Source organism: Balaenoptera ricei, chromosome 1 (assembly GCF_028023285.1).
Source record: "Balaenoptera ricei isolate mBalRic1 chromosome 1, mBalRic1.hap2, whole genome shotgun sequence".
NCBI lineage: Eukaryota > Metazoa > Chordata > Mammalia > Artiodactyla > Balaenopteridae > Balaenoptera > Balaenoptera ricei.
This window is the reverse complement of record NC_082639.1, coordinates 48,233,845-48,249,425: the sequence shown is the minus strand read 5'-3', so window position 1 is coordinate 48,249,425 and position 15,581 is coordinate 48,233,845. Positions and strand designations below refer to the sequence as shown.

The window sequence follows — 15,581 nt, the reverse complement described above, 5'->3', positions numbered from 1 at the left end:
TATGTCCAGACCTGAGAATTTGATGTCTTCCCTCCCCTCCTGTGGGTTTGGTAAATAGAAGATAATGATCCCAACCACCTGTCACCCAAACAACAGCAGTTTTGCAGCCTTAAACTAAAAAGACGTTTGCTAGAACAAGACTGTCATACAAATCAGCAGTGGTAGGTCGTTGCCTGTGGGGACTTCGGCACGGTGTCCATGTCACATCTTACACTGTCCTCTTCTTGCCATTGTCTGTAAAGTCATTGATGGTCCAACATCCACCCTCCCGGAGATTTACTCTTGCAGCCAAGGAGAGGAGTTAAGAGGCTGGAGCTCTGATGAGGGGCTCTGCAGTTACCAACCCTGGCAGTTTTCCAGTGTCTTTATTTATATGTCAAATGCTCAGTTTCTGCAGAGCAAGAAGGCTGCCATTCATTCCTTTCCTCTGCCACTTATTCAGTAGTGACACTTAGGGTACAGTTGCTGGCAAGCATCGAGAAGGATAAAGTCAGCCATAGCTTGCAGGCAGCTCCAGAGAAATCTGGGATTGGCTGATGGCACGGTGACATTGGTTGGTATCACAGACGGGCAGGGGAGAGAACAGAGTTCATGAGAAAATAGATCCCTGGTCTTTGCTTTTTACTTATATCTTACCTGAATCTTTTTTTAAACTTACAATTAATGGATTGCCCTGGTTACCTATCTAAATAGGTTGGAAGTGCCAGCCTGGGCATTGGGAACGTCGAGTGTCCAGCAGCATGTGATATGATATGGGATGTGTGTTTTGTGTGTACGTGTGTGTGTGTATGTGTGTGTGTGAGAGAGAGAGAGAGAAGGAGGGAGGGAGGGAGGGAGGGAGAGGGAAAGAGAGAGAGCACACACATGTTAGCGTGCTAAGCATCTCAAACAGACCTGCCACCATTCTCAGAGATATAGCACTTTACTGAAGGCACAGAGAGGCTTCCCAGCATATATGTGATGCCCTGGAAAGTATCATATCCACTATCAGTGTAGTGTTGTGAAGTGCTGTGGAGGCTGAAAGGGGAAAGAGATTAGAGAATGAGAGATGTTTCCAGCGGTGGAGGAGGTGAATTTGTTGAAGGTTTTATGCACTTCTTCTGTACATCGCTAACCTGACTTGGAAACATCTATTGTGGGCATGGACTCTTTCTGGCAAGAGAAAACTGCACATGACTTCACATTATCTCAAAATAATTCTCGGCAGAGTGAGCTTACCAGGTAGTTGGAGCAGCAGTTGCTTTCCAGGAGGGCAGAGACCACTCGAGAAGGAATTCCTAGACACAGAGTGTTGGCCAAGGCTTGTGTACATAAACGAGTCTTGAAGATCAAGATCTGAAAACACAGTTCCTATAGGAGCCAGGTAGGAAGAAAGGGAGACCACAGAAGAGCCCATGCACAGTGTTTAGTGGTGAACTTTGGTTACACAGAGATGGCTCTTTGTTCAAAGAAGAGGTGGAGAAAGCAATGGACATATATAAAGAGAACTTTGAACACAAAAGATTGAAATTACATTCAAGATAAAGAAGACGAGGGACTTTCCTGGTGGCGCAGTGGTTAAGAATCCACCTGCCAATGCAGGGGACATGGGTTCGATCCCTGGTCCGGGAAGATCCCACATGCGGAGGAGCAACTAAGCCCTTGTGCACAACTACTGAGCCTGCCCTCTAGAGCCCACGAGCCACAACTACTGAAGCCCGTGTGCCTAAAGCCCCTGCTCCACAACAAGAGAAGCCACCACAATGAGAAGCCCACGAACCGCGACAAAGAGTAGCCCCTGCTCAACGCAGCTAGAGAAAGCCTGCGTGCAGCAACGAAGATCCAACACAACCAAAAATAAACAAATTAAATTTTTTTTAATTTTAAAAAGATAAAGACAAGCATACATCTAAAAATAGAAGTAAATTTTAGAATATATTTGCTTTGTGGTTATAATAAAATTAAGGAAAATAAGGAATTTATGAAATAAAAAATAGAAGCTGAGATGTGTGGACACTAATCAGATGAAAGGGGAAATGGCTGAATGTAGGAAGCCAAAAGCACAGTAGTAGAATCAAAAACTACATTGGAAACTATAAAGAATAGAATTGACGCTGCAGAAAATTGAGTCAGTGATGTGGAAGGTGCTATAAAAATGTTTCTGTAATGCAGAAGCAAAAGACAAAGAGATTAAAACAATGATATAAAAGAAATATGATGTACAGAGAGTACAGAAGTGGAAATCTAAAAACCAAAGACTTCTTCCTGAGAAAGATCCAGGATTAAATGTGAAGATGCATTAATCAAGCACATAATAAGGGAAACTTCCCTGAGCTGATAATGCAAAATGAACAGCTCATTGAAAAGGAGGTAAAAGTACTGAAGATAAAACAATACTGAGACACACTGTGGTGAAATCTTTGACTTTGAGGAACAAATAGATCCTACAAAAATAAAAGTCATACTGGTCTTAGAATTCTTCGCAGTGCTAGATGCCTAAAGATTATGGAGTGACAACCACAAGATCTTGAAGGAAAAAGCTTGTGGCCCAGTGAAATGGTCATTAAGGGATGAAAAAATCCCCAAGACATTCTGAGATATTAAAGGAGTCACATAGAGGAATGCCAGATTTAGCACTCGAAAATGCAGGATGTCCAGTTAATTCTGAACTTCAGACAAATAAGGAATATTTTTTTAGGATAAGCATCTTTCAAATATTTCATGGGATATATACCAAAATATTATTTGTTGTTTATCTGAAATGCCATTTTAACTGGGCATTCTGTATTTGACTGGCAACCCTAGTCACAAAGCCTACCATCCGTGTACATTTCTATAGTGGTTGAGGTGCTAGGTTGTGGTCTGGGATTCAGGCTGATGGAGAAGCCATGGTAAGGAGCTTGGCATGGCTAAGCATAGAAGAGAAAATACAGTAGTGAGTGATTCATCTAGAGGTCAGGAGAGCCTAGGTTATGCAGCAGTGAAACACCCCCAAATCTCAACGACTTAGTTCAACAAAAGTTTATTGCTCAATCACACATCATGTCCAAAGTATATTGGTGAGGGACCTTTTCTGAATGTCTCTCAGGGATCCAGGTGATGGAGGCTTTTTCTTGTCCTGTGCTCCCAAGATCACCAGAGCAGTGGTAAGGGAATGGGAAAAGTCACCACACTCTGCTCCCAAAGCTTCAACCTGGAAGGGGCCCTCCCTCTGCTCACCTTTCACTGCTCAGAAAAAGTCACATTGCAAACCTGCCCTTAAGGATGGTTCAGGGAAAAACAGCCCTGCCAAGTGCCCAGAAGGAAAAGAAGCTGATATATTTTGTAAACAGTGATAATGACCATCACACCTTACTAAAGCAACTTATTTAAAGATTCTCTAAAAGCAAATTACTCTGATTAAGAGAAGGTTTTGTGTTTTTCTTTAACTTTTTATTTTATATTGGAGTATAGTTGATTAACAATGTTATGTTAGTTTCAGGTGTACAGCAGAGTGATTCAGTTATAATGCAGATGCTTTGGTAGCATGACCTGGTAAGATAATGTCAGACTTAGACTGCCAGATCTCACTGGAAAAAATAAATTCTGAATTCTAAATAAGGAAACCCATAAATGTAATTAAATGGAAATAACACAACAACAAAATAATTTTGCCACACATGAAATCTTTCATGTGTAAGGAATGATACAATTTATAAGAAACATATCTTAAAGGAAATAGACAACTCTCAGAAGAACTCAGATGATAAATATGCAAAATTTTAACTTCTCTAGAAATAAAAATGAAAATTAAAGTAAAAATGCAGTATTCTTTTTTTTTTAAATTTTTTAAAATTTATTTATTTATTTGGCTGCATTTGGGTCTTCGTTGCTGCGCGCGGGCTTTCTCTAGTTGTGGCGAGCAGGGGCTACTCTTGGTTGCAGTGCGCTGGCTTCTCATTGCTGTGGCTTCTCTTGTTGCAGAGCACGGGCTCTAGGCACACGGGCTTCAGTAATTGTGGTACATGGGCTCAGTAGTTGTGGCTCGTGGGCTCTAGAGCACAGGCTCAATAGTTGTGGTGCACAGGCTTAGTTGCTCTGCAGCATGTGGGATCTTCCTGGACCAGGGCTCGAACCCGTGTCCCCTGCATTGGCAGATATCCCCATATCTCCTCCCTCTTGTGTCTCCCTCCCCCCCTCCCTATCCCATCCCTCTAGGTGGTCACAAAGCACCAAGCTGATCTCCCTGTGCTATGCAGCTGCTTCCCACTAGCTATCTATTTTACATTTGGTAATGTATATATGTCCATGCCACTCTCGACAGGCGGATTCTTAACCACTGCACCACCAGGGAAGTCCCCAGTATTCTTTTTTACCTGTCAAATTAATGATGATTAAAATCTGTAATACTCAATGTCCTTGGGAGCGATGAGATGGGAACTTTTATATGATGAAACGGGAATATAAATTGGTACAGCCCTTTAGGAAAAGAATTTAACTGTATATATCCAACACATTAAAAATGTTTATAGCTTTTGATCCAATATCCCTAAATGGAAGAATCGACTAAAGAAATCATTTAAAAAGTTGGTAAAGATGTATCTATAAAGACATGCCTCATTTTATGTTACTGTAATCCTTATCCGAAGTTTCAGTTACTCATGGTCAACTGCGGTCTGAAAATATTAAATGGAAAACTCCAGAAAGAAACAACTTATGCTTTTAATTGCATGCCATTCTGAGTAGTGTGATGAAATCTCACACTGCCCTGCTCCATCCCCACCTGGGATCCCCACCGTCAACATCATCTGCTTCTGACATCCAACCATCGACATGATCCTGGTTCAGTGATCTAGCACCACCCAAAGCAGATGATCCTTTTGATGATACATCAACAGTAGCCTAACACTATGTCACAAATCCTACGTCATTCACCTCACTTCATCTCATCACCTAAGCACTTTATGATCTCACGTCATCCCAAGTATAAGGGTAAGTACAGTACAATCAGATATTTTGAGAGAGAGAGAGAAACAGAGAGACAGAGACAGAGAGAGCACATTCACATAACTTTTATTACAGTGTATTGTTATAATTGTTCTATTTTATTTTTAGTTATCGTTGTTAATCTCTTACTGTGCCTAATTTATAAATTAAACTTTATCATAGTATATGTGTATAGGAAAAAACATTGTATATGTTGAGTTTGGTACTATTCATGGTTTTGGGCATCCACTGGGGGTTTTGGAAAGTATCCCAGCTGATAAAGGAGGACAACCATATTTGTAGTAGCAAAGGGAAAAAGAAAAATGGGAACAACCTAAAGATTCAATAACAGGGGTAGAGTTGAATACACTGTAGTTCACCAATACAACAGGATACTCAGTAGCCATAAAAAATCATTTTATCAAGGATTATTGAATGGCATGGGAAAATGCCATTCAATAATATATGATGTTAAGTGAAAAAAGTGGAATCTAAAACTTCACTTTTCTTATGCCACCAATTTGGAGTAAATATCTGTCCATCTACCTATCCAAAAATATATACTGAAAGGACACAAACCACGATGGTTACAATTCAAATCTTCCGCCCTCCGCTTACTCACTGTGACTGGCCAATCTCATTAACTTTTCTGTGCCTCAGCTTTGCCATCTGTAAAGTGGGGATACAGAAGTCTACCTGACTCATAAGATTGTTGTGAAGATTAAGTTAGATAACATATGTATTTAGTTCAGCACCTAATAAATGCTAGCTATGGCAATAATTATTTGTTATCGTTAAGAACAGCAGTCACCAGGGTTCATTATAGAGAACTGCATGGAGTTTCATAGACAGCACCCACCATCTCTGTGCAGCAATATGATCAATAAAATTTCCACAAGGTCAGGTGTGCTAAGGACCCAATGATCAATGTGAGTAGTTGGGATTTTGTGTTTTGGGGAAAGATGGGGAAGAAAGGAGGAGGAAGGAAAGGAGAGGGAGAGGGAGGGAAGAAGAGACAAAAGAGAGAAAAAAAAAACAGGAAAAAAGAACCAGCAAACCAAAAAAAGGACAAATGAGCCATATTAAGTTAAAAATGGAGCTGTGGAGGGAACCCTGCGGAATTGCTGCTAAGTTCCAAGGCAAGCCATCATAGAGAACCCTGGGATAGAGGTTGGAAATGGGAATAATCGCCATTTCTATCACAAATCATCATGTGATGAAAAAAACACAGATTTGGGTTAGTTAGTAGGAAAAAACCCACAGGTTTGGGGTTAGAATCCTGGCAACGTGCTTTTGAGTTCTTTGACTTTGTTCAGGTTACTTAACGCTCACCTGAAATGGGGCTAGTAATTGCTCCTGTGTGAGGATGAAGTGGGATCATATGTGTAAGTCACCAGCACACAGTATACGTGGACGGTTTATTCCGGTTCTGCCACTGACCTACTCTATTTCCTGGAGCAGATCTCGGTACTGGTAGAAAAATGCCTGGGGGTTAATGGCAGGTTAAAGGCAGCCTTTCAAGGTGCTCTGGCAGGGAGAGCAGGCTGTTGGAGGAGCTCATGTGGGTGTACAACTATCCCCCATGTAGCCCCGCCCGCCCATGGGTGGCCAGCAGGCTGGACCCTTCTGCAGACAGCCTCTGGATCAATTCACTGACCACAAAACGGTCAGACAACGGGACCACCAAGGGGCCTTGCTTTGCCCGCTGGAGTGAAGGTCAGCATCGGATGCATTAAGAAATGGAAGCAATTTTCTTCCCACTGGAGGCTTCTATTAGGCGTGATTGCCTGCATTTAGACAGACCCTAAACGCTCCAGGGCCAGATTAGGGCAGGATCACAAACAAAATCTGGAGAGGAACCTGGCCCTGGAGCTGAAACTCGAGCCAAGAGGCTCTGAACATGTTTAACTACCTCTTTGGACGTTGCCTCTGTTTTTCCAAGCCCACAAACACTACCACATCTATCTGTGGCTTCCAGCTCTCAAACATCGCTGTGCCCACTGAGAACACCACTCACCCTGCTCGCCGCACCCTCGCCTCCATGCCAGCTGCTATGGCCCTAATGAGACCTCCCATCCCCCTTCCATTCTTCCACCCACTTTTATTAGCGGCTCTCACTAAGCTCTGGGTGGGACCCCGGAGACACAGCTGAGCAGTATACAGGTCTGATCTCCAGGAGCTTACAATCTAATTAGAGAAGAAGGAAAAAAAGGACTTCAACGCGAGACGCTGACCATAAAGGAGCGAAGAGGTAGAATTTGCCTCAGATGAGGTACTATAGACAGTATTCTGAGCGTTTCATGGTGGGAAGGTGTTCTTTGGAGCTCGGGAATGGCTCCCTAATGGTGGCTCTTGCATGCCATGACGGATTTTCACAGGTTTGGTTGGGGACGGGGATGGGGAGTGACGTTGGAACGATGCTCCCATGATACTTTCAAAGAGTTGCTTGCAAACCACCTCCCCTCCCCAACCAAAAACAGATTCACTAGCCGCTCCTCTCTACCCATTACAAGTTACCACTGTTACCTGTAACCACTGTGTATCTGTTAGTACTTTTGTCTCTGTCTCTAGATTCTGAGTTTCTTGGGAGTGGGGATTTTATCTTACTCGTTACTTATGCTTCATGCCTGACACTTAGAAGATATTCAGCAAGTGTTTGTTGACCTGAACTCGAATGAGCTTATTTGTGGGTGGGGTGGGAATGAGAAAGGGTAGGGCATCCTTCTATCCAGTTCCGTATGAATCCACTGTGGTCTGCATGCAGCAAACCTGCGCATTCCCGTAGAGCCTTGCTTCATGTTTCTATGTGATGAATGTTTTCTGTTGAAATAAGCGCCTTTGCTCCCTTCCCAGGCAGAGCCTCTGTACGAACTGGTGACAGCCACGGACTTCGCCTATTCCAGCACAGTGAGGCAGAACATGAAGCAGGCCCTGGAGGAGTTTCAGAAGGAAGTCAGCTCCTGCCAATGCGCTCCCTGCCAGGGGAACGGAGTCCCTGTCCTGAAAGGTACCATTTCCAGTGTCGCTTGTGGCAGACATCATCTGGATGGGCTGGTTCTGGGGCCGGAACACATGATCACATCCACACACCCTCCAGAGGTGTGCTTCTAGGTCAGGGTTTCGTGTGTATATCCAGGGGAATTTCCAGGTCGTTCCCCAGTCCTCTGCCTCAGGCCCCAGCGACTGTCATAAAGCTCCCTTCTTTTTCTCAGAGGAAAAAATATGAACGTCCCCCACCCCCTGCCCCCGACCATTTGGAGCCTCTTAAAGATGAGCTTCTCCACCTTGATTGGGCATTAGAACCACTGGAGATCTTTAGAACTACTGATGCTCAGGCCCCAAATGTGATCATTACGTGAGACTCTCTAGAGAAGAGAACCTCATCAGGATGGCTAAACCCTCTCCTCTCCGGGTAGTTCTAACCTGTGGCCGGGGTGTGACTCACCTTGGAGCACCACCTCCCTGGAGCACAGTGAAGTAGGGTTGGACCAAGGAGGTGCCTGCACTCAGGTACTACTTATGGCAAGGCGCCTGATGTCCTCTCAGGCTGCACCTGAGAATCACCCAGGGAGCTTTTCACAAACACGAAGCCCTGGGCCTCAGCGCAAAATAGTTAAAGCGAATCACTGGGATTGGCCTCTGAAAAAAAAGCCTACCAGAGACTTCGTTGTAGAGTGAGGGCTGGGAAGCTGTTCTACAGCTGAATTCACTGACAGACAGGATCCATGATTTTGCCAAGCTTTTAGACTAGCAGGAGAGCTAGCCTTGACCCAAGGGTTGCACTGAAATGCACCAGTGTTAGGACCAGTGTTAGTCTGACTATCTCCCAGGAAGTCAGAATGCAGGCATCTAGAACAGGCTGCTCTGGCTGTCAGGATACCTAGGTTCTAGCCACAAGGGACACATGGGTGACAGCAGCATTAAACTGAAGGCAGGAGCAGGCTGAGACTGTGTGGTCTGTAACAAGGAGTGGGGATGGACTCTGGGACTCTGTCCTGGTCAGAGAAGAGGCCCTCCCTGGGCTGAGCAGGGGAAACACCTTGTGCATATCCTGACCAATACATGGTGAGACGATTGGGGGATGGGGGGTGGTGGCACGGATGGCCCACTAGAACTTGATTGCTAACTTGAGGGTCACATCCGGGGTCACTGCAGGGAGCAGGGCAAACGTGAGAGAGGCTGGGACCTGGGATCTTCTGCTCCTGTTGTGCTGGGCTAAGGAAGAGTCTGGTCCAGCATGATGCCAAAACAGGGCATCAGGAGCAGCTGGGTAGAGTATATCCCAGCCCAGGGAGCCAGCAGGACTTGAGGCAGAACTCACATGGTTGGAGCAAACTCAACAGAGGGGACACGAGAGAAGATCTGTTCTCAGGGAGAAAGATTCCACCTGCCCAGCTGAGATGGAGAGATGTGTGTCTAGCTTCTCAGATGGGAAAGAAATGAGCAAAGCAGACGTAAGTGACAGCCTAAGAATGGGAAATTCTGCCTGAGGACCAGAACCTGTAAGTGAGGGTCAGTTCAGCAGGAAGTGGGATCCATTCACCGGCACCAGGTTTTGATCTAGGGGTGCTGAAATCCCCCTTGACTTGTGTGTAACTTGGACCTAGAGACTGGGACCCACTGGAGGCTTTACTTTGGAGGTGAAGGAGAAAAGGAAGCCAGAGGCTGGAATGCCGACAGGGCCCAGCCTATAAAGGACAGTCCTGTAAAGAGAGTTCGTGTGATTCAGCTGAGAGAAGCTCCAGGGTGACATGTGACAGATTAACATGAGGAATAACCTCCAAAATGTCAGAACTGGCCTAAGGTAGCATGAGACATCTAAGGGTAGTGAGTTCTCCATCACTAGAGATGTTCAAGCAGAGACTAGACAATTACTTGTGGTGAAATTGAGCATCAATGACCGTTGGCCCCAGGGACTTCAATAATGTAGCTTCTGATCCCCAAAACCAATGTCTAGGTCAAAGGTCAGCTAATGGGTAATTTTCCTCAACAACTCGACATCATTCCCTGTGGTGGAATAAACACCCTTTCATGAGCAAAGGACCCTCAAGAAAGGAGTGGGTATTCTTGGCACTGAACCTTCTTATTTCAAACCATTCAATTAAACGTTTGCCCTATTTTAACCTAATGGAAAAGCCGTGATGTGGAGGAAGGGGTGAAGTCTAGGAGCTCTTACTTCACGTAGTATGATTCATACTGTCTCTGCATCTTCTCAGGATCACGCTGTGACTGCATCTGTCCTGCTGGATTCCAAGGCCCTGCCTGTGAGATCACCAATCGGAAAAGTAAGGAGTCTGTGAGAGTTGGTTGGGAAAGGGAAGTCTAGGGAAGTCCAGAGAATAATTCAAAAGAGCAAGAGCAAAGTCGGGGAGTGGGCTAGGGAGCTGGACACTATGAAACTTGAGATCCATCTTGACTCCTGATTTTATATTTTATTATTTTCACAACTGAGAGTGCTCCATGTTACAGGACTGCTAATGCATGGCCTCTTCGAGTCATCTCTTTGAAACATTCTGGAATGTTTATCTTTTTTTTGTTTAGTGAACTCCTATACATCCCTCAAAATCCAACACAAATGCCCCTTCTTCTGTAAAAATTATTCTAATCCAAGTAGAATTAGTTAATTTCTCCTGTGGGATCCCATAGTGCTTCGAACATGTATCTATTACAGCTCTTAGCACATTCTGTTTTGGGTTGTGTGTGTCTACCTCCCCTGTGTCTGTGAGTAGGGATCATGTCCCATTTACCTATGGGTCCTCAGGTTCCCACACAGTTGCTGCAGTTGAATTAATAACTGAACGACTGGACTACGATGAAGGTCTCTTCCAGTTCTCAGATTCTTTAGCCGGTTTATTTTCTAAGAATTCTTAGCACTGCCTCCCCCCGCCTGCGGCTCCTCTCCTTTCTTTTCCTTTCTGTGACTTTTTTGGTGATACTGTTAAAAAAGGAAATGGCACATCCGATAAAAACACCAAACATTTATTAAGCAGTCCACTATGTACCAGGCACCTTGCTGAGGGCTTGGACTCAGTGTGGGTTCAAATTCCATCTCCATCATTTAATAGCAAATTACTTGACCTCTTCGTGCCTCAATTTCCTCATCTGTAAAATGGAGATGATGATATTAACTACCTCATAGAGTTGTCTTAAGTCTCTCATGAGGCATATAAAGCACTTGGAAGGATGCCTAACCCATCGTAAGAGCAAAATAAATATCGGTTAGTTGGTTTTAGAGCAAAATAAATAGTGTTACTTTATATTTCATATATATTAAATCCTTTCATCCTCACAACAACCTCATGAAGTAGATATTGTCAATGCCCCCATTTTATAGAGGAAACTGAGGTTCAGTGGGTGGCTAGCTAACTTGCCCAGTGGTCACACAGTTAGTAGGTGTAGGGACCCAGGTTCAGGTCCAGTGAGTCTGACTCTGTAGCCTTTGCTTTTGGTGCCTGCTCTGCTCCCCTCCCCAGCAAAGTGCTCAAGGGTGTCTCCACTCCCTCTCCTACTACAGCTAAACCAGGCCCCCCACAGTGACCTGCCCAGTAAGAGTGTAATGGCACAGCCACAGGGTTTCCACTGGTTGGAGGAGACCTTGGAAACCTCCCACTCCAGCTATCTCATGTTATCAATGGGGAGGCCCAGAGATATTAAGTAATGTACCCAGAACTACACTGCAAGTTAGAGGCTCAGCCAGATGCGTGATCTATCATGGTGGATGTAATTGATTATTTGCCAGTCTCATCAACGACCAGAAATCCTCAAGGGAAAGGCAAATGTCAGGGAGGGTAGAGCCCAGTGTTATTACTTCATTTAAAACACACAACGGCCACATAGATAACAGAGCTCCCGCTTGATACACTGAGAAGAAGTAAACTATCCAGCATCCTATAGCTGGGAAGTGTCTAAGCTGGAAACTATTCATTTATTCCACTAATATGGACTCAGGGACTCCGATGTGCCAGTTTAGGTGCTGGGGTTCAGTGGTGAGAAAATCAGATTACAGTTCCTGTCATCATGGAGATTGCTCTTTAGAAAGACAGACCAACATCATTTGACTCGTCCCAGAAATACATTTAAAGTTTCAACTGTAACTGCTACAAAATGCTCTGAGAGCTTAAAATATGAAGTAGTGATGGGGAGTTAGGGATCAGGGAAGGTTTCCTCACAGAAATAACACTTAAGCTGAGATCTGAAGGGTGAATAGGATTGACCAGATGAATAGAGGAGGGAAGAGTATTTGGGGCAAGGAGAACAGTGTGTGCAAAGGCCCTGTGGTAGAAGGGAGCACGGTGAGCCAATGGCCTGAAAGAAGGACAGTGGACTGGAGTGAGGAGATCAGAGATTCAGACTTCCAAAACCCTAGGGTTTATACACCTTACCTCTCCTATAGGGCACCAGAGTGTCATAAGGGCTAATTAATGTTCATTGACCTTCTTTCTTATAGATGTCCCCATTGATGGGAAGTGGAATTGCTGGTCAAACTGGTCTCCGTGTTCTGGAGGACATAAAACAAGACAAAGGCAGTGCAACAATCCACCTCCTCAAAATAGGGGCAGCCCCTGCTTGGGCCCTGCTTCCGAAACACTTAACTGTTAAGGAGGGGAAAGCATCTAGCAGGTGACGCTACTGTGGGCTGCACACGGCAAGGAATCAGGCCAGCTCACCCCCCATGCCTGCTCCCATCTGGAGCTGGCCCAAGGTGGAGGGCTGTGCCATTCAGAGTGTTTAAAATAAAGATATTATTTGTAAAATGCACACTGATTTGAACAGATAGTAAGTTGAACAATAATTATAGTCTCCTGAAGGGCTTAGGCGTCCTGGTAATCTTCACTTTGCTCACCTCTACAATTTTATTTCACTCACATTTACTACCAGCCAGGAACTGTGTTGGGAGCTGTCCGTGTGAAAGTCCCACAATCCACCACTGCCCTGCGCATAGTAGGTACCCAATAATGAATCCATGAATAGATATTAAACTGTTCCTGTCTTGAGGAGCACACCGTCTCATTCAATGTCAGTTGGCAATTGGCGGTTCATATTTATTGAATGATTAGTGTGTGCCAGCCACAGTGCTCTCAGTGCATTCATTCATTCATTCCATCCTCACGACAGCCTTATAAGGTGGATGCCTTATCAGCCTATTAAACAGCAGGAGAATCGGCTTAGAAGAGTTAAGTGACTTGTCCAAAGTTATGCAACTAAAGAGTGGGGGGGCTGGGCTGCAAACCTGGGCACTCAAGCTCCAGGGTTTTAAACCCTTTTCTTTTAAATTTTTATTTCTTTCTTTGTTTGTTTGATTGTTTATTTATGGCTGCGTTGGGTCTTCATTGCTGCGCACAGGCTTTCTCTAGTTGCTTCGAACGGGGGGCTACTCTTTGTCGCGGTGCACGGGCTTCTCATTGCGGTGGCTTCTCTTGTTGCGGAGCACGGGCTCTAGGCGCACGGTATCAGTAGTTGTGGCTCGCGGGCTCTAGAGCGCAGGATCAGTAGCTGTGGCGCACTGGCTTAGTTGCTCCATGGCATGTGGGATCTTCCCGGACCAGGGATCAAACCCTGTGTCCCCTGCATTGGCAGGCGGATTCTTAACCACTGAGCCACCAGGGAAGTCCCCACGGTTTTAAACTCTTAACTGTGATGCTCCCTTCCTCTCAAAATTGGACTTTGGATCAACAAAGAACTTTTTATGAAATAAAGTGTAGAAGGTGGTGTGTGTGTGTGTGTGTGTGTGTGATTGACAAATCCCCACCCACTGCATCACAAAGAGAGTGGATCTGGGTTCCTCAGCTTCTTTAAATGCTGAGCACAGGAAGCAAGTGGTTGTTCTGGTGCAGAGCTGAATTGCTGTGACATGAGTGGGTGCCCAGAGGAGATGCTGAGCTGGAGACTAGAGCCACGGAAATTGATCACTGAGTGGGAGACAGTTTAAAAAGAGAGAAAGAAAAAGAGGAGGGGTTGTGGTGGCTGGAAGAGGAAACATATCAGGAGATGACCAAGCTGATGGCTGTGGGTCAGTGGGCAAAGCAAACCTTCCCTACCTCTGTACGTTGTGCTCCGCTCACTCATGCTTTTGTGCAAATCCCATTTGGGGAGGGAGGTACTGAAAGATGAGAACAAGAGGGCAGTTGATCTTTACGTTACTAAAATCCAAAAATTTTTTTTTTTAATTAAAGACTGCCTAATCTTGTTAACTGTGAAACTCATAGGGTTTTTAAAAAATTTTATGTATTTATTTACTTATTTATTTATGGCTGTGTTGGGTCTTCGTTTCTGTGCTAGGGCTTTCTCTAGTTGCAGCAAGCGGGGGCCACTCTTCATCGCGGTGCGCGGGCCTCTCACTATCGCGGCCTCTCTTGTTGCGGAGCACAGGCTCCAGACGCGCAGGCTCAGCAATTGTGGCTCACGGGCCTAGTCGCTCCGCGGCATGTGGGATCTTCCCAGACCAGGGCTCGAACCCGTGTCCCCTGCATTGGCAGGCAGATTCTCAACCACTGCGCCACCAGGGAAGCCCCCCAAAATATTTTTATTTTTTAGATTGAGTCAAGTGATCATTTAAGCTTTGTTGCTCTCATTCATTCCTTCTCATTAAAACATCCCTGAATATTTTCTTTGCTCTTGGGCACTTCCTGTCGGATTGCATAACTTCATGTGAATTTGTTGAAATCAGATTGGTGGGGAAAAAAAAAAAACAGTTGGTTGAAGGTGAATTGATTCATCCTGTGCATTTTCACCCGATTTGTTTACCGCCACATCATCTGCTGTAAGTTTGCCACTGGGCTGGGTGCTGGGACCCAAGACCATAACACATCCATGACACCAAAGCACAGGTCACCAACACCCACCAATCTGGCCGCCCAGCTCTCTGGAATTGAGTCAAGAGAACAACCATGGAAGGAGCTGATTCTTTACTGCTTAGGGGTTGCTGCAGCCAGCGTGGCGATTCTGTCTGCCTTCCTGCATCCCCGTGTCCCCTGCAATTGAGCAGACGGGTCCGGGCCCTTGTTTGGATTAATATTATTGCTTTGCCGTCTGCTGTTATTTCAACAGGCTAATCCAATAATGTTTTATCTCTTTCATTATACCAAGGCCGTATAATTTTCTTACTTTATAATCTGTCTTCTTTTAAGATTCCCCAGAGATGGGGAAGAGAGGTTCTGTCTTGGGTTGATGGGAGGCTCCCGTGAAGCCGACACGAGCATGTCGAAGCCAGCGCCGCCAAATTAAATTCTGAATCTCAATCACGGCCACCGCTTCTAATGGGAAATTTGAGTTGATTATGGAGATGACAATGCAGGTTCACGTTTATTGCATTTAGCAGAAATTGTTTATCATATTAAACATGGTCTTGAAGGAGAGACAATTGAATTGCCGAGCACCGGTGAATATCGGGGTGACGTCCAGGCATGGCTAAACTGTGTAATAATTATATTCTTATTTGTGGGCTGAACTTCCCCTCGTGGCTCTTTTTGAAAACAAATGCATTTAGGAGGAGGCTGAAACACAATGTAAGAATTAAACAAAATAAATGCAAACTGTGCTTTTGGGAAACCTTGGCAACTGTAGCTTGCACCGGTGTCCCCGTGAAGGAGCTGCGGCATCCGTGGGGCACGGGCCAGGCAGTGTCGTTTGGCAGTGGT

General features: G+C 45.0%; 1 protein-coding gene across 1 annotated transcript in view; it reads left to right on the top strand.

Annotated features, from left to right (window-relative positions):
• The window catches only part of C8B (complement C8 beta chain), a 40,084-nt gene extending 27,478 nt beyond the window's left edge, over nt 1-12,606 (top strand). The window contains exons 10-12 of the mRNA XM_059898777.1: nt 7,798-7,951; nt 10,161-10,229; nt 12,392-12,606. Of these exons, the coding sequence (XP_059754760.1) occupies nt 7,798-7,951; nt 10,161-10,229; nt 12,392-12,543 (375 nt within the window). The 3' untranslated portion in view covers nt 12,544-12,606. The remainder of the gene's footprint in view (nt 1-7,797; nt 7,952-10,160; nt 10,230-12,391) is intronic.
• Nucleotides 12,607-15,581: the final 2,975 nt, after the last annotated feature.